The sequence below is a fragment of the Anarhichas minor genome, unplaced genomic scaffold (genome assembly GCF_050575085.1).
Source record: "Anarhichas minor isolate MPS153535 unplaced genomic scaffold, ASM5057508v1 ptg000080l, whole genome shotgun sequence".
Lineage (NCBI taxonomy): Eukaryota > Metazoa > Chordata > Actinopteri > Perciformes > Anarhichadidae > Anarhichas > Anarhichas minor.
The window spans coordinates 1,499,759-1,518,725 of NW_027466526.1; the positions used below are offsets into that span (position 1 = coordinate 1,499,759).

At 40.4% G+C, this 18,967-nt stretch overlaps 1 protein-coding gene across 4 annotated transcripts; it reads left to right on the forward strand.

The window, feature by feature from the left end:
• Nucleotides 1-285: 285 nt before the first annotated feature.
• Nucleotides 286-16,891, forward strand: LOC142938205 (F-actin-uncapping protein LRRC16A-like). Of its 4 annotated transcripts, XM_076081463.1 has the most exons (17): nt 1,459-1,581; nt 2,033-2,161; nt 2,381-2,521; nt 4,057-4,283; nt 5,400-5,531; nt 6,023-6,198; nt 6,316-6,403; nt 6,672-6,812; nt 8,238-8,304; nt 8,557-8,783; nt 8,867-8,976; nt 9,136-9,423; nt 9,526-9,736; nt 11,167-11,203; nt 11,406-11,678; nt 11,830-11,979; nt 13,474-16,891. In XM_076081463.1, the coding sequence occupies exons 5-17, from the start codon at nt 5,514-5,516 to the stop codon at nt 13,650-13,652; spliced, it is 1,965 nt and encodes a 654-aa protein (XP_075937578.1). In that variant the 5' UTR covers nt 1,459-1,581; nt 2,033-2,161; nt 2,381-2,521; nt 4,057-4,283; nt 5,400-5,513; the 3' UTR covers nt 13,653-16,891. The 4 variants fall into 4 exon arrangements, with proteins under 4 accessions (XP_075937576.1, XP_075937575.1, XP_075937577.1 ...); XM_076081461.1 differs by lacking the exons at nt 2,033-2,161; nt 2,381-2,521; nt 4,057-4,283; ... (1 more) ...; nt 6,023-6,198; nt 6,316-6,403 and adding exons at nt 286-425; nt 1,025-1,111 and having other exon boundaries at nt 1,331-1,581; XM_076081460.1 differs by lacking the exons at nt 2,033-2,161; nt 2,381-2,521; nt 4,057-4,283; ... (1 more) ...; nt 6,023-6,198; nt 6,316-6,403 and adding exons at nt 561-666; nt 1,025-1,111 and having other exon boundaries at nt 1,331-1,581.
• The last annotated feature ends 2,076 nt before the right edge of the window (nt 16,892-18,967 follow it).

Sequence of the window (18,967 nt, forward strand, 5' to 3'; positions counted from 1 at the left end):
TCAAATGTTGAAACAGATTAACATAAATAAAAGTTGCATGTTTAAATATGTATGTGTAACTATACCATCATTGTTGTGGAAATCATTATTAATAATTATTGTGAGGAATAATTAACTGACATGTGATTAAACAGTCTCTTCACATATATTATTATTATTATTATTAAGGTGATCTGTGCAATTTTGTTATTCAGGAAGTTTGTATCAAATAAGTAGCCCTTCGTACTACTCGGTACCTTTGAAGTAGCTCTCAGTTTAAAAAAGGTTGGTGACCCCTGCATTAGAGGGAGAAGGAGGCGAACTGTTGCTGCGCCTGCACGACTTCATTCGTACACTCACTCTTTCTGTTGTATTGAGGACAAACCGATAAGCCAGAGATGGACTTGCTGCTGCAGGACTAGGGGGAAAACGTCTTACATTCCGAGGTAAGTCAGGCATCATGATGGACAGACGTATTTTTCTTGAATCAAGTTACCTTTCAAAAACATTAAACGTTATTATATTTCAAGTTAGATCGATTGTTTGCATTATTATCTTCTATTTTCAGGTAGTCGTACTGATCCAGATGACTTTAGAGAATTTATTTTAGAGGCATATCCAAAACTCAGACAAGGGGGAGGATTTGAGTTGCTCAAAATCTCTGGAACAACACGAAGTCGCCAAATGGTGTGTTACATCATTTATTCCAATAAATTGTTGCTCTCTACATATCAATTCATCCAGTATTAATTGGAATAATTTAAAAACTATTTTTAGATTGGAAAATTCTTTCAAATCCCAGCAAAGAGATTCAAAGAAGACATTTTAAGCCAGCATGCAACTAGAAAATCATTATATCTCACCATGGATCTTGGAGACAGTGCAGAGGACAGTCCTTTCTTTTTATAAGATGGCTAATGTTGAGTGGGCTTGCCCCTTGACATGCACACTCGAGGGTAAATTGGTTACACACGCAAAACTAAAGGTAAAAAATGATCATCTATTCATTTAACTGATGTCTGTACTGTGTATTTTGCTTTTTCAGGAGATCCAGCAATTGGTGATGACGTGACTCGCCATTTCTTTGCAAGCATCATGTCCAAACTTCAGTATGGTTTTGAGATGACTTTTGGTAAGTGAATATTCACTTTGGCTGACGGCTGGTTGTCAGCTATCAGGCTCTGTGTTTGGTTTGTAGAGAATACCTAAAACCTTAAAAAACAAACAAATGTGACGCAGCTGCTGTGGCCCTGTAGGTTTCTACAGGATCACCCAACGTATTCAGTGGCTGATTGATATTTCCTTCATTCTGCACTATCAATGTTCTTTCACTTTTCTCTTTTAATTGAAGTACCAGGAGGAACTCTTCTTTTTGAGGGGGAACAAGATCATCGGATTCCCTCCACTTGGCATTACCTTTTGGAGAGTGACTTCTTTGTTGCTGCTGGCCGAATGCTTGGTCATTCATTCCTCCATAATCGGCCATGCCTTGGAGGACTCAGCCCAGCTATCCTGCATGTGCTCTTTGGTGGAACCCCAGAAGAAGCCATAATAGATATTAAGGACTGTGCTGACCTTGACATCCGTGAAACAATCAAAGTGGTAAAATACATTTTTCCAGTAAGATTTTAATGATAAAAATTCGGGGCAAGGACAATAAAAGTAATACCTGATGTCAGCAATTTTTCTCAGATATTTATAATGCCACAATCACATAATTTACTAATTTAAACCAGCAGGGGGTGCTGAAGCAATATTAAAACCATAAACGTAAGTCCATTTCTTTAAAACATGTGATTATAGTGACGGATGTCATCATGTAAAATGTGTTTTTAGAGCAAACACAGTTTTAACAGGTTCCCAACATGCTGTTTAAAAGGGATACAAAATGACATTATTTGGGATGTGGTTTGAGACCAGTGGGTGTCAACCACGTGATTGATAGTTATTGACAAGTTGTCCTCTCCCTATTTGTTGTATCAAATCTGAATATTATGCAAGTCTTGAGAAATCAGGATTTCTAATCTATTCTAATTCTAATTGTCATTATTAGCTGGAGGGTACAGCAGATTTGTCACCTGAAGAAAATAACCTTATTAATGAGTTGGCACTGTTCTGGGATTTGCCTGCAGTCACATCTGACAACAGAAGATGGCTGCTGGACAAACTGCTCCTCCATGCTGTGAGTATTCTGATCTGTACTTAATAGATCATACAAACCAGACCGACTAATCAGAGTTGAAGTCCTGATGTAGGACAACATTTTGTCTTTCACATTTTGTCTTTTTTGTGACATACACAGATAGATGTTGATGAGTTTATTAAGTAATGCTAATTAGACTATTACTTAAAGATTAGTAAGGCTGCTTTGCTTTTCTGTTGTGATGCAAATGTTTTGCAGGTCCTTGGAAGAACCTCAAGACAAGTGAAACAGTTACGAAGGGGGTTGAAAGAGACACCGATCTGGCCTTTGCTAACTGAGAGGAAAGACACAATTCCCCTCCTCTTTACAAGAGCATCTGATGTACAGTGCACACCACAGGTAAGTGAGCCCATGATGCTGAGTCAGAAACACTCACACAAATTACTTTCTCAGAAATGACATGCGTTTTCTACCTTGGTTTCACTTCATTACAATAAACATTAACCTGGTGAGATCTGAAACGTGTTGCATTGAAATGATCACAGTCAGCATTTGATCTCTACCGACATCACATCACTGCATGAACAAGTACTGCTCAAACATGGTTGTCCTGAAGTCCTTGCAAGTTGAGTTTCATAGAAATGAACTGACACTAATTGCTGCCTGAAAGGAAGGAAACCAATTTAAAAAAACGTGTTACCATGCAAAAACCTCCAGTATGGTTCTTTAAAATAACAACTATGCCCTGATCGAATTACAATTTGGATTATTAGAATTGAAAATGTCTCATTTTCTATTCTGCTGTTTATTGTGCTTTCTATTCTCTTGTTTGTTTGGAAACACAAGTTGACTGCCTGCCACTTTAAATTAATTTTAGCAAAGCTCTTCGTCAGACTTCACACTAGAAATAGAAGGTTAGTCTAGGGTTAGCACTGTTGGAATATCAGCTGAACTAATCACAGTTTAAACCTCTTCAATCCATATTTACAGTTCAATAATCAAACTGATTCAACAGGATTCGTCTGTAATGTGACACTGTGGGACATCCACTAAATGGAAGTCTGAATCATTTCATTCTTTTTTTGGGGACAAAACTATTTCAAATGTAAAACATTTGGTGTCCTAATTATACTTTTGTTAATATAGTAGGCCACGTTTAGATTATATAATGTGGCACTGGTGCTTTATTACTCAAACTATAACAAATGCTTTGCTTGTTTACATTAATTTGTATATTGAATATGGGTTTTGTTTTCTGTGTTTCTTTTCTATTTAAAGGTTTTTTTCTAAACTACACTACACACGACGCTACACTAAGTGGCTTAGTGAACAAACTACTATGCTGAACCTACCAAAATAAAAGGAGGAAAAAGAAAAGTTGTTTGGTCATTGAGTGAAATCTAGTGAGAAATCCTTCGGGTAGACTTATCGGTCCTTCTCAAGTGGGGAAAGTGCACATGTTAACATAACTTGAGACTGACTTTGCTAAAATACTAAATAACTGAAGGAAACTACCTGACTGAGATGTCACATAGTGATACACATCTTAGTGTTGATGTTGAAGTTTGGGTGGGACGTTCTTCCTCTTGATGCAAGGCAAGGTTTGTTTGTATAGCACATTTCAACAACAAGGCAATTCAAAGTGCTTCGCATAAAAACATTAAAAGCATCAAAACATAAGGCAAAGCCTTACTGCCCGACGCAGTAGGCTTACTTTTGAAAGTCTGTCTTGTGAAAAACATTTGAGGAGGAAAGAAACGAATCAGCATGAACAAATGCAAATGAAGTCTCAACCACAAGTTCCCCATTTAAATTATGACTATTTTCGTCTCTTTTTGTGTCTACTTTTCTCACATTCTTGTCCTTCCTGTTGCATCTTTTGGAGATTTGCTCGAATTTTATGACTCCTCCTACCCTGACTCTTGCTTCTACAGAAATATAAATGTGTGACGTGGCAGTCGCTAACAGGACGTCGTGCTCAACTATCAGATGTTCGTTTGGATATCACCAGTCTACAACTTTCCTCTTGATCCATGCTGCTCGCTGTCACGCCAACTTATGAGAGATCAAATCCCCAAATCTCACATCTATCTCCAAACTTTGTGTTTTGCTTTGATGGAGAAGATGCTGGCAATGCTGGTGCTTCTGATCCTGAAGCCAGGTAAGGAGTGACTCTTTTTCAAATTCCGTTTTAAGACAAAGTGCTAGGCTTGAATTTCTTTCCATAACTACTGTTTTTATTCTATTGTGTTCATATTGAATTGTTATAAACACTTCTAGCAAGGGCATAGTTTCATTTTCACAGGGGATGGGGGGTGACACGGTCCTCACTTCCCCAAATTAAAATGTTTGGAACCTGACCAACCCTTTATTAAACCCATGGTACTCTAGACTTTTACAATACATTCATTCCCTTTAATGCTCTCAAGTCTCATCTTAAAGTTAGGGAACTATTGGTGCAGCGCAGCATGTTTCCATTCCTTCTTTTAAAGCACAGGGATCTGTTTTTTCAAAAGTCACTGACCAACCAGCACTTACAGCTCCTGCAGAGAGATCATGTAATGTATTTAATTAGTTAGGCAGAGTTAAAGGGATCGTCGGTGGAGCTCAGCTGCTCATACAACTACACGGATGAAGAAACTGTTAAAAAGACTGCATGGTACAAAGGGGAATTACAAAACGGCTCCTGGAGACGTGTTGCGCTCTCAGACCTTCCTTCATATCAAAATCGTTTTGAATATCTTGGTGACCAGCAGCACGACTGTGGCCTGGCAATTCATGACCTGCAGGTTAATGACACCGGACATTACTACTTCAGGTTCGATACAGAGGCGTATGGAAGGCGGAGTATGGAGTCAGTGTATCTGACTGTCACAGGTAAAATGATTCTACAGTGAGCGTGACTCTTTAATGTTTTCAGCTTTTGCATCAAAGATGCCAGAAACTCTAAAACGGTGAGGAGACGCACATTATACACACGGGCCTCACTGCTGTGTGTGTGTGTGTGTGTGTGTGTGTGTGTGTGTGTGTGTGTGTGTGTGTGTGTGTGTGTGTGTGTGTGTGTGTGTGTGTGTGTGTGTGTGTGTGTGTGTGTGTGTGTGTGTGTGTGTGTGTGTGTGTGTGTGTGTGTGTGTGTGTGTGTGTGTGTGTGTGTGTGTGTGTGTGTGTGTGTGTGAATTAAGAGGTTTTATCTATAAGCTAATTGGGAGATCAGCTACCTGCATCCTTTCTTTGATTCCTTCGTTCATCCTATGTCCTCCTCTCTGTGTCTCCCCAGCTGCTCCCGAACCTCTACCACCTTGGGTCAGCCGCCAGAGAGGAGGTGAACAGTTCGTCAGTGGGACCCATCCAGGAGAAACTGGAGTCTGTGGCTGGGGAGGTGACTAACGTCATGGACCAACAACTACAGGTGGGGTTAAAAACTATGAATTATAGCCACCAAAACAAAGTACACTTTCAAATAATTGTTGAGTAATGTTTTATTTTTAGCCAAGGACCTTAAATCGAATTCTGGCAAGGGTTCAAAGTATATTGTGTCCAGTATTTGTGGTTTTTAAGGTCTGAATACAGTGAAAACTAGAAGATAGACGCCACCTACAGGTAGAGAACAGAAAACTTTAAATCGAAGGATATTATTTCATTTGATTTATTATAATTATTTTTATTTATAGAGCACAAGTTGTAAAATGCTTCAACCAAGGCACCAAAATATAAAATGTTTATATCAATTTTACAGTTAAACAGGTAATGCCAATTTCAGATAAAATAAAAATAAAAAATGACTTATAAATTCAAGTTTTTGTCAGCCAGTAGTTGCTGTAATCAAATCCCTCATCATAAACACACACACACACACACACATGTTCATATCCATCCATCCGTTATCTTCACTCCTTCCAGACTCTGTTGGAGTCGATGGTGGACGCAGCAGAGTCTCTGTGTCCCCATGTGATGAAGAGGAGTGCTCTTCGTCCAGAGCTAATGAAGGCCAGCTCAGCCAAGATGGTCGTACCCAAAAGCTTTGTCACTAAAACCCTCCTGGAGCAGTCTGGGGTGGATATCATCAACAAGATCAGGTGAGAGTGTGTTGAATAGTATCATTTATATTTACACGTAGCGATGGATTACACGGGCGAATCACCGAGATCTTTCCGTGGTTGTTTGTTTCTGCTGTCTTTCTCCCTCTGTGTCAGTGAAGTGAAGCTGAGTCTAGCGTCTTTCCTGTCTGATCGCATTGTTGATGAGATTCTGGAGGCTCTTTCCACTTCACAACTCACTCTGGTAAGATTAAAGTCAACAAAGCTCTCAACTGGCTCATTGATTCATTAACAATGGCTGATAACTTGCCCTCTAAATTGCTGTAACATATGTAAATCTCTCTGAAACTCATTTATATCTGTTTTTTTATCTTCCTCACATTCCATCTTATCTCTCCTTATCTCTCCGTTACCATTCTTGCCAATTATATCCACATCTTCTCCCCCCCCCCCCCCCCCCCCTTTGCTCCCATATCTTCACCTCTGCTCCCGGTTTCCTCTCCTCCTACCAGGCAGACCACCTGGTGCGGCGAGGTCGCCCCTTGGTGCAGCAGGAGTCTGTGGATCTGGACGTCCCGGAGGAAAAGATTCCTAAAAGAGCATCGACCGAGATACTGGAGGCTGAGAGGCTGGAGGATCTAGAGACATGCATGGTAGGCGTGGGTGGAACCGTGTGTTTTAACTGTCCGTGATTTATTTCATGTATTATTATCTAGGCACCTCGTGTTTTTCATGCGACTCAAATTACATTTATTAATTAAATGTTCGATTTAGTTGTATGACGCAAACTACAACCTAATACCACCTGCTGGAAAAAATAGACCTTGGCTACTCTACATTTGCCAAAGACAATTGAGGATTGAATTTAGTATTAATTTAAAGAATTGTCTCGATGTTCAGTAAATATCAGAACAGAACTTTTTGCAAAATGCTAAAAACCTGTTTTGCTTTTATAGTTGGCTTTTCAGGTTGGTTCATTTGTACTCTATGAGGGCAGATATGTGTGTGTGTGGAGACGTACCTGAGTCTTATTGTTTCCTCATCACCTACCACTCTTTCAAATGTAGTCAACCCTTGGAACGGTTGCTTTTCACCACGTTTGTTTTGTTGATTTTTGTGTTGATGTAATAATGTGTGTGAGTTGGGATGTACAGTAAATGCAGGCTGCAGTCAACAGGAAGCTGCATGTTCTTCGGTCTCTGGTCCTGTCTGTTTCTCTGGTGTCTTGCCCCTCTTTTCATCTTATATCCCTCTCTGTCCTATTCACCTCTACTTTTACAAGAACACCAGCTATCTTTCTTTTGTCTTCACTAGGCTTTACTATGTGTTGTCTTTCTTCCTCTTCAATCTTCTTTTCCTCTGTTCTTCCTTCTCTTTCCACCTTTGCTCCATGGAGATTTTGTGCTGCACCAGTGTAAGTAATTCTCGACTGTCCCTCTAAACTCTCTTTTCAATTCACTTTCTGCTCACGCTGCTCTTTTCCTTTTCTGTCTGTCGTTGCTGCGCCGGCTTGCTTCACATTTCTCTGTGCTACAACACAAAGAGCCTCACGTATTTGAATATTTAATCCTGGTGATGTATTTTAAAGATGGTGTAGAAAAGCTACACTACGAGTATCGTAGGACGCATTTATCTATTACTTCCTCACTCACTCTCCAAATTATTTAACATAGTTGAATACTGATATTTGAAAATTAACTTTTTTGTTATGCATCCAGCCACATTGCACTGCTTCTCTCCACTCAATGCACTATGTGCGTCATCACCACCTTGTAAATGTGGATCACAGCACAATATAATATGCAACATCATAATAAGTACCGTCTAAAAAAACATAATAAGTAACTCTATAATTTGTTAATAATTACATGATGATGTCTGGTCTTAGTACAAACTATGAAATCTAGTGTAGTTAAAATAAGATGTGGACAGAATCCCAAATAGCCACAGAGTTAGCTGATCAATTTCATGATTTTTGACAGTACTAAAAGCTCTACTGGTCTTGAGTGATAGAAATGACTTGGACAATTTGTTAACAATTACCAGAAATTTTATTTGATTCTGTGCGCCTCTTTCAGATGACTCCAAAATCCAAGAGGAAGAGCATCCACAGCAGAATGCTTCGGCCAGTGTCTCGTGCCTTTGGTAAGCAGTATATTATATTTTTTTTATTTATATGTCGTGACATTTAGCTGTATTAGAATCAAATAGTACATTATCTTTCTGCTTGATAATATAAAAAGCGGATGGATCAGGGTGGCTGGTTTTAATCATTCTGCCTTTGGTCTTTCAAATAATTCCTCAATCTTGTGCTACCTGATGACACGTGGAAGGAAGTACTCTTGAATATTCAATGTGTATCTACAATGAACCTTCTAATGACCGTCTAATCCACAGAGATGGCGTTTGACCTGGACAAGGCCCTGGAAGACGTCCCTATCCATGTGGACGAAGCATCAACTTCATCTCAAACTCCACCTACTCCATCTCAGGTCCTGCCAAAACTGGAGCACCGACCGCCAGGAGGGATGGTGGAGCTGCCGTCCGAGGAGGAAAAAAAGCTGCAGCACTTCACCAAACTGCGACCACGAAGGAACAAGAAAAAGCACTCCAGCAAAATACCTGTGAGTAAAGCTCAGCTGCTTTGTATGGATTTTTAAAGTTCATTTCCAGACATGGTACCAGATCCTTCAACTTCCTCTTTCAGCAAATCAACAGTGCTCCATCTCAGGATGGGGAGCAGAACGGCCTAATGGGAAGGGTGGACGAGGGTGTGGACGAGTTCTTCTCCACAAAAGTCACCAGGATGGACTCCAAGTGAGGATCATGCTTCATTTAGAGTTTTGTCATGAAGGACTGTCTGAATATGTATTCCAGTATAGATGTATTCAACTATACTTGCTTCTAATATTTATATTTTACTATTATGTATTAATTATTTAATACTTTTTTGTCTCTCGTTCTGTCTCCTCTCAGACGTTCCAAGAGTTCAGAATCTCATGATGGAGAGAAGAAGAAGAGTAAAGGAGGATTCCTCAACCTCATCAAACGTTCCACCAAATCCGAAAAAGCAGATAAATCGGACAAATCAGAAAAAAATCAGACGACCCCCCCAGTTTCGGGTAAGTCAGAGAAAAACCAGGCGACCAATCCAGCTTCAGGTACATCCTCAGCCACTGTAGCCTCGACGGCGGCTTCCATCCCTGAGGAGCCCTCTTCACCAAAGGTGGCAGTAAAGAGCCCAGCACCTGAGCCAAAGTCCAGGTACAGATGAATATTTTCTTGTTATAGAACAACAGATTTCACAGTACCTCTGAATGTACCAGTCGGCCCCTGATACCCTAATAATTCCTGTCCCTCCTGCAGAGACGCCTCCAGCCGCTCCCAGCACACAGACTACAGCAGCAGCTCAGACCGCTCGGAGGAGCTGAGGACGCCAGACTCCATGGACGAGCCCTGGGAGTGTTCGGACGGCAGGGGCAGCCCTCAGGGAGGCCGGCGGTACCAAGGGTTGCAAATGATGGGCAGCGGCCTCCTCGCAGAGATGAAGGCCAAGCAGGAGAGGAGAGCACACAAGGTGAGGCGGTGTGATTTCAAAAAGCAAAAGATACAAGAATAAGGGAAAAGTAAGGTACTGATGGGAGACGCCACCATGTGGCAAATGTCTTGTGCCTGATTTTAATTTCATAGGACAAGATGAATATGCCCCCCATAATCAAACACAGAATATCCTTATCCTGCAACATCTGTTTTGGGTCGTAACTTGCAAGGCAGTTACAAAGTGAGGTTGTAGTTGCAAAATGTAGTTGATAAAAAAAACTCAACTCAAGGTTGAATTACCTGCTTCTTTTGGAGCTGTCTTCAACATGGAAGAGATGATAGTGGTGCTCTTCCTTTCACTTTTGCAAACCATCGCAAAAACAAGCACGGCACAAAAGAAAGTCAACAAGAAAGAGAGTGACACTAATAAACTGCAATAAAAAGGAGAAACCCTACTGTAATATGATCAAATTAAGTTAATGAAAGAATTCAAGCTCAGTTTTGCAAGAGATTCAAAAGTGATTATCTTTGAACTCAAGTTAAGCCTTCCACCTGTAGAAAAAAAGGGGTGTTTTAGTAATGCTCCATTTATTTATTTAATAATAAAAAAATGAAATAGTCTATTTTAAGCCAATTCTGTAAAATGAATGTCAAAATAACATGACAGTAAAAGATAAACTTCAAAAGTAAAGTGGTATGGCAGTGAGATATAGAGGGATGCTTCTTTAAATATTTTAGTTTTGGGGACAAAGTGCTCTAAGTGTTCAGTGCTGAAGACAAGCGAGAAGGCTGACATGCAAATGATCTAAATATTGGAAATAAATCGAAGGGGAGCAGAGTGACAAATATGTTTTGTGTGTCTGTCTTTGAAATAGGAGTTGGTGTTTGCACCTGTAAGTGTGTTCACAAGATGTATAACTCCTTAACTAGTTACTGCACTGCAAAGTGTGTGTGTGTGTGTGTGTGTGTGTGTATGTGTGTGTGTGTATACAGGTGTAATGGAGAGAGCTATTCAGGAGACTACTTAATACAGAGCTTGGGTGTGTGGGCATTTTCTAACACAAAGGCGCCACCTCCTGTTTGAATGTTGCTTTGCTTTACACGTACAGTCAACAATAAAAGCTTGAAACTCCAAATATACTGTATATAAAACTGACTGCAAAGTGTAAAATATACCAGACTCAAAAAGATGGTCACTACTGGGACTGAAATTCAGCCCAGGACTTTGAGAAGGAGAGGGCTTTTTTTAATGCAAGGGATTTTTGGGGATCATTTAAAACCAGTACAGTTATTGCGGAGTAAAGATAATCTGATGATACTAAAGACCTTCAAGAGACTTTAAGATGTCTTGCTGACACTTGCCTGTTCAGTTTGTATAATCACTTCACCACTGCACTGAATCAACACAAGAACGTTCTACACTCGTGAATATCGTAATACAATATTTTGTCCTTGTGTCTCCTCTAGTCTTCCAGCCCCGACAGACCTGACAGCAATGCAACAGGTGAGAGTTTTTTTCTGTTGAGATAAACATAAGAAGAAAACAAAACTTTTAACTCAACAGTTAGTGACTCAAGCAGACCTGCAGCTGGTTTTAGTGGATTATTAGTGGATCACGTTCCTGTTTTAGTGTCTGGTTTCATACCCATATGGTACATGAAAATCATTGTGTGCATGATTTTAATTTATTTTTATGCATGTGCCAGCAGCCAAGCCCCAGCCCATCGTCTCAGAAAGCCGGTCTCCCAGTGGCTCAATTAATAAATCAGATCCTCCGACTGGTTCTCCAGAGAAGACCCCTCCTCGAGGCGAGACGAAGCCTGACAAGGCCTCTCGTCTCAGGGCTACGTCCTCCTCGAGTTCTCCTGGGGGGCCAGTAAGTCCCAAACCACCGGTGCCACAGGGAGCGAAGCCTGCCCTGGCTGCCCGACCCTCCATCCCACATAAGCCAAGGACCAGCAGCACCAGCAGGAGCATAGGTACAAGCATTGGATCTGATTACCACACTGTTTATGTCCACATTACTGAGAGGATTGTTGCTGCAGTGGTTCAGTTGTTAATCTTCCTGTCAGATTGTTTGACGGATGAGACCATATTTGTTATAAGCTGATAATATGTTTTTCCTGACAGATGAGAGCTCAGATTCCCCAAACAGTGGTGGCGTGTCTCCTAAAGCCACAGTTCTTCCTCCAACGCTGAAGAGGACGGTGTCAGAGAAAGACAAAGAGGGCCAGAACAGTCTGCAGTCAGGAGGCTCTACGAACAAAACCACTCAGGATGGTGGGTCACAAAATCTGTCTGTCAAAATCTCTGAGTATCTTTTTTTTTTCTCCTTCACCTGAAACCTGTCCTTTGGCCAGAGCAGATTTCCCCTTGAATCTAGAGGAATTATCTAGGGCCTAGACAGACTGATAGATGTTTGATGTCACTGTCAGGTTGTGACAGCAGTATTATGTAACAGGCAGCCCGGCAACTTGGTGATTTATGACTGTCTATGCTCCTTTCCCTCTGATGTTTTTATACATTATGTCCTCTCCTTTGGTCTCCCTTTCTTCTCTCTGCTCTTCCTCCCTTCATTTTCTTTACTGAACGTTATCAGTGACGCCCTCTGGGCCCTGTCAGAGGCACACACATCTGATTCATGTTGATGAGCTTAATTCCTGCTCTTAAGCAAAGGACAACTTCTTTTGAAAGCACTGGCTGCTTAGTTTTTTTTTTTGTTTTTTTTTGTATCATCAATAGAACTTTAATAAAATCAGTGTTTTATCCATATGCATATTGAATAATTCCAGAGACTTAAAAGCTAGAGGATGTAGTTTCTGTTTGCTCAGTGCAGAAAGTGCAATGTCAAAACATCTGCGCCATCAGATGGATTCTTGGACAACAACACATTTTTTAACCAGAAAAAAACCTTTGCTCCTACTTATTAGAGATTTAATGATGCTGGAACAATAAATGTAGGACATGAAAGCATTCAGGGCTTTATAAGAAACGTTTAAAAAAACAAAGACTTGCACATTGTCCTCCCTTGTCTGAAAGCACTGTACATATATGACCATATGCGTCAGATGCAGATCATTACAGAGTCAATCGAGAGCCATTAGGTGGCGGTATACACAAGGGAATGTTTAGTTCCTTTTGCATGTTGAAGAAGACGATCAAGAATAGTGAAGTGGCAGTGTGGAGCAGAATCCCTTTTAAGTACTCTATCCCAGCATGCTTTGGGCAGAGAGTAGGGAAATATTCTTAAACGATTATCAGTCAATCGAAGGGATAACAATCTGTATATCCTTAATAAAGGTTTACAACTTGTGCTGTATATCTAAGAATCCATTGTTTCTGCTACAGTTGTAATCGTGCACTCCTTTGCACATTTACTAAGACGTTTTTGGCAGCAGATTGCTCGCAAAGATAAGGGTGAATTGTTGCGCTTTACATCACTTATTGCTGTAAAGCCTCGGTTATCCTCCAAAACGGACACTAAGAGCTGCGTATGCGTAGTTGTTCTGTCTGTGCTCGATGCCTGCGTTCTACACATGCACAGAAGACTGCTACACTACCTCTTGTAACGTACAACAACGTACGATGCGGTCGTCACCCTCTGATGAAGAAACTAGCAGTATACGTAATATCAGATATATTTAAACAAAATGTGTAGTTTCAACAATTTCCCTCTCTTCCTCACCTTTCTTTTCTCTTCCCCTATCTTCCCCTTATTCTAAGCATTGTCAACACTTGCTGTCATTTTCATCTTCTCCCTCTCTTGTTTTTTAGTGAGGGCGGGGTTTGTGTCGGACTCTGTTCAGCGACCCAGCCGTCTCCGTACCAACTCTGAGGATCATGGCTCCTTCAAGACCAAGGACCAATCTCCAAACCCAGACAAGGACAAGGCAGCGGGCAAAAAGTCCTCAGACTCTGGGGAGGAGGCAGACAAAGACTTTATTTTAATATGAGTAAGAGAAATTCACAGCAAAAACCTGTTGACAAGTCTCACATGTTTTCCTTTAGAAAAGCAACTAAAGGGGGACTATAATCAATAATCATTAATTGATATGTTTTCATTTATATTAGCGGTTGTACCTGTAGGTTTTGTCTGACCGCAAAGTACAAATCCTCTTTGGTTTGCAGGAAGACCTGCTGTAGTGTCATGCAATACACCGTTTCAAATTCAAGTTTGGTTGTCTATGACAAGATAAAACTAATGATATTAACACTTGGGGTAATATCCTCTGTAATCTTTTTTTAGTCACAACTTGTCACCTAGTAAACCAAACTGTGCTAAGTCTCCTAAGAGCTTCCTCCTCACAGACGGCCTTTTCTCCTTTTTTCATTCCTACTCTCTGCCGTCAGGTGAAAATCTCATGTCTCTCAAAAAATAACCTTTTCAGGGTTTGAGGAAACGGTTCCTGAAGTTTTCAAGCATCTTCAGCCAATGACTACTGAATCTTGAATGAAGTTTGTAAACCACAAAAAAAAAAGATGCTTCCAGGAACCAGCAGACTTTTTGTGCAAAAGACAGAGAGAGAGAGAGAGACTGTGAAAATATGAGTGGACATTAAAAAAAAATTCTCTTTCTTTGTCTAATAGCTCTTCTCCCAGGGACCAAACACATGTAACAATAATATCAGGATCACTGTACTGTACTTGATCTCAAACATACAACCAGACCAGGACCCAATGGCATTCGTTTCCTTCTATATATTTGTATAGATTTTTCTATATGCTATTATCAGTATGTGCAAGTTACTTTTCTCCGGACTTCAGAGGTGACTGAATCCATTATGCAATTCATCTTTTTTTTTTTCAGGAAAATACAGGTTCAGCTGAGAATCTCAGCCCACCATAAATCAGAAATACACATTTGATGTAGCTTATCTAACAGCAAAACCACAAGTCCCTTAGAGGAGACTACATCAAACATCCCGTCTGAACTCTTGTTTGTCTCTGTGTGGGAGAGTTGGAGTAACCATATGAAGTGTTGCTTTGAGAGGACTGTGGTACACTATAACATCACTGATCACCAATCCATACGGCTTCAGCACTGTTAACTAACACTGTTGTGTGTTTAGACACTGTGAAAAAAAAAAAAAAAATGTACTGTATCATGATACCTTTAAACTGCGGATGTCTTTTTTTCTGCTGTTTGTGGGGGAAAGGAGTATGTGTCTGTCATTAAAGAGCAATACAGAGGCCCATCATAAACATGTCTGTGGTGCTTTATGGTAAAGAAAAAGAAAACAGCATTATGTCTAGCTGGAACTTGTCAAAACAAATGAGAATATAGATCATTGCTAAACTCTGTCACACATACTCTGAATTGCTCTTAAAGACAGATTAATTCCTCACTTCTGGTAGCACTACCTGGTGTGCCGATGGTCCAATGAAAGCTTACTCAAAAACAGGATGTTATAATGTTATGTATGTAATGTTGTGTATAATAATCTGCTTGAAGGTAACATGGAAACCACTGACATTTGCTTTCAATTTCAGAAGCTATTTTGTCTTATCTTTGTGTGAAAGCGGCACACTGAGGGAACTCCAGCCTTCAAACACTTCAGACTTGACCTTCAGGGATTTCAAATTCAGTTCACTTTCAATTTATTCTGTCCAAAGACAAGTTTTGAACTTTAAATGATAAGGAGTTGGCATTTGTTAGAAAACGATTGAGAAAACAGTGCCTGAAGGAAAAGTGCACAGAGGGTAGCTGGATTTTGACCACAGGGACCTGTAGGCTAGTCTGTATGTAGCGTTTTCAGGACCTGAACGCCACACAACAACAACAACAACAACGACGACGACACACATTGGTCTCAGGCCTCATCTTTGTCTTTTAACAGCGAGAAATGCCCTTTTCACACTGCTACACAGTCAGCATACAGATTCTAAAATCATGTTCAAAATCATTCATCTGATTAATTGGTTACGGTTAAAAAAATTCAGATTGTGTGTCAACTAATACCTCTACAGATTGTACCCTTAGCGTTGGATTGTTTGCTTTGAATTATAAACATGCAGTTTCACTAATATTAGAAAAAGCGGTTGGGACAGACATTTAGCCTTTGCATTAAATTATACTGCATTCATCTCATATTGGGGTTACTATAATTACCAGTTAGCTTACAAATACCAACGACATCCAAGTTGTAATAATAACTCTGAAAAATTGTTCTGAAAGTTTTCCTTAAAAAACAAACAAACATGGACGCCTCACGTCAGTCAAGGGAAATAACCCAAATTGAAAGGATAGAATGCTATATTGTCAAAGCATATTGTTTAAACCCTTATCCAATCAACTTTGCAGTCATACAAAGGGATGACAGAAACACTTGTCGCATGTCATAAACATGATAATCTGTCTCATTTCTGTTGAATAAATACCTGAATGTGAGATCCAACTAATGCTTCATTATATCAATGATATATATCATTATATCTAGTTGTTGTGTGCCAAACTGTGCTCCAACATTAAACATTAAATGTACACCAGACCTCACTCTTTATGCCCAGTGTGAAAAGGGCACAACTTGTATTTTGTTGTACCATGCAAGAGTTATTTTAGTCACAGCCAAAAGTCTTACTGGTGCACCTTTTCCTGTGACGTCTATGGATGTCTCTTTGAAGGATTATGATGAGATTTTGTTTTTTTTGTCACTAATCATGGCTCGGAAATAACACTGTTCCTTCTGTATGTAGTTAATCTAGTGTCTGATGTCAACAACTGCTTTGATTTACAGTCAAAGTCCCAAAACTGAAACATTACTTTTAGTTTGAAATATGCCATATCCTGATGGAAGGAAATCATATGGACACCTCCTCTCTCTGTTTTTGTTTTCTGTTTCGTATTTCAGAAGCAGCTGGCTGTGTTTCTGTCAAGTTGTGTGGAAGACTGTTGGTGCACGGAGTGGAGAAAGTGAAGATAACCAGTAACACTGAGTCTTGACTCCTGAGTCTACATGTGTGAGACTGCATGATGTGGCTGTGAGTTGTACTGTATGTATATATGTGCTTTCATACATGTAGGAGTGTACGTGTGTAGATATGAATGTGTAATATACGCACATGTAATATACACACTGACACATACACACGCCTATGTGAACTCAGCAAAACCTACGTTGTTTTGGTACTAAGTACACTACTATACTAGGGGTTTGTTTTTAACTTATTTGGAATAAAAAACAGTGGCCGGTGATGTCTTGATCCTTTGTTGTTTTTCTTCTTGTACATTGTGTTCATAAATGTAGAAATTAATTCTTTGTATGTATTAATTTGTTATTACATGTAATCAATTCAATGCTACTTTCATCATTATTCAAAAAAGGAAATTATGCAAAACAATGGAACATTTTCCCTGAGCTGGAAAAATAAAACATTTTTAACCAATAAATAATTTGTATCAACTCATTTATCAGAAAGTAAAAATAAAGTAAATATATTTGCTGGTAAACTGAAGTAAAAACATAAAAAAAACTGACTATGATCTCTAATATGAACGTGTCTGTTTATGTTAACTCTTGTGGACACAAACGACTGATCTGATGACTGCAGAGAATGATGGACATTTATTGAGCAACAGTGAAAAGGTTTACACGTGCACAGTAACAGAGCGAGCTAACTGGCCGTCTCTGCATCTTTCAGACTTCCACTAATCTGGCGGTGGTGGAACTGAGACAGGGAGGGGCGCTCTCAGTTTGGGAGAGGAGCAGCAGGAGTCGGTGGCGAATGTGCAGGATGTGGAGGAGGACAAAGCATCTCTGGTACACAGCTCTGGTAGAAGGGATCGTCCTCATCGGCTCTCTATCAGCTCCTTGTGGATCTGGATGTGAAGTCCAACAGGGTCTGGAGGAAACCACAAAGAACATGTGTTTTATTGAAATAACACGCATCACCAACCCTCCATTAAAAAAAATCAGATGAGCTGAAGAAGCACAGCTACACACTGAGACACTACCAAATATCTCACACTGCTGAACATCTGGCTGATCAACTCTACCTTGAGTTGAGGAGGAAGAAGAGCGCTCTCTGGTCCATGAAGTTCAGCATCACAGTCAGTCAATGTGTGGAAATAGCTGTGAGGAGAAGAAGGATGTAAACAGAAAGGCAGCTTTACTTCTTCAGCCCAGACATGTTATTATGACACAGCTATGTTTCTGTTTGTTATCTGAGAGGTGATATTTACGAGTGTGTCTCTGGTCCTTGCTGTTCCTCTATGGTCTTCACATGGCAATAGGAGAGGAGGCAGCAGTGCAGGTTGATGGAGGAGGCTTCAGGTGGAGCTAGAGTCATCTGGCAGCGTCTTCAGGTGGAGGCCGAGGTTGATGGCTGCAGGTGAAGGTTCAGGCGGCAGGTGTCTGCGAGGATCTGCAGGTGGAGGCAGCAGCAGTGATGGTTGTTGGTAGAGCCTGTAAGTGGAGAAAACAGATGGATATTCAATTAAATTCAATTCAATTAATTTTTGTATAGCCCAAAATCACAAATTACAAATTTGCCTCAGAGGGCTTTACAATATGTACACATTTGACATCCTCTTGTCCCGGAACCCTCACATCGGAACAGGAAAAACTCTCCCAAAAAAAACCTTTAACGGGGTAAAAAAAGGAAGAGGCCTGTGGGAGAGCAACAGAGGAGGGATCCCTCTCCCATGATGGACATAAGTGCAATAGATGTCATGTGTAGAACAGCATAACAGAATTACAACACATTCAATGAAATTACAACACATTGATTATATCAGATAATAGGCAGACAGCTAAAGGAAAAGCCTAAATTCGGCAAATTCAAAAGTAATGTCGCAAAGCCACACAGCTCTCAGAGTACAAGTCCAAAGAGCTCCCAGTGTTACAGATGTGGTGGTATGCCCCACCCTGAACACGAGTGCCCTGCTAAGGATGCAGAGTGCCGTTCCTGTGGGAATAAAAGGTCACTACCAGCGTGTGTGCCTTGCTGGTAAAGCCGTGCTTGGTCTTGAGGAAGAGGAGGAGAGTTTCTTTCTCAGCTCTGTGACATCTGATGCTGATCCATGGACTGTTGATATAGACGTTATGGACAAAACTTTCACTTTCAAACTTGACACCGGAGCGGATGTCACTGTTTTAAAACAGTCTGTTTTAAGAGCATTCTTTCCAATGCACAGCAGACTGTGCTCCAGAAGGCAGAGAAGCCTTTACTTGGTCCAGGACGGATTCCTCTAGATGTGTTGGGGTTCACTAGAATGCTGCTGAGGATAGGAGCCAAGCAAACCATGGCAAAGGTCTATGTGGTCAAAAAC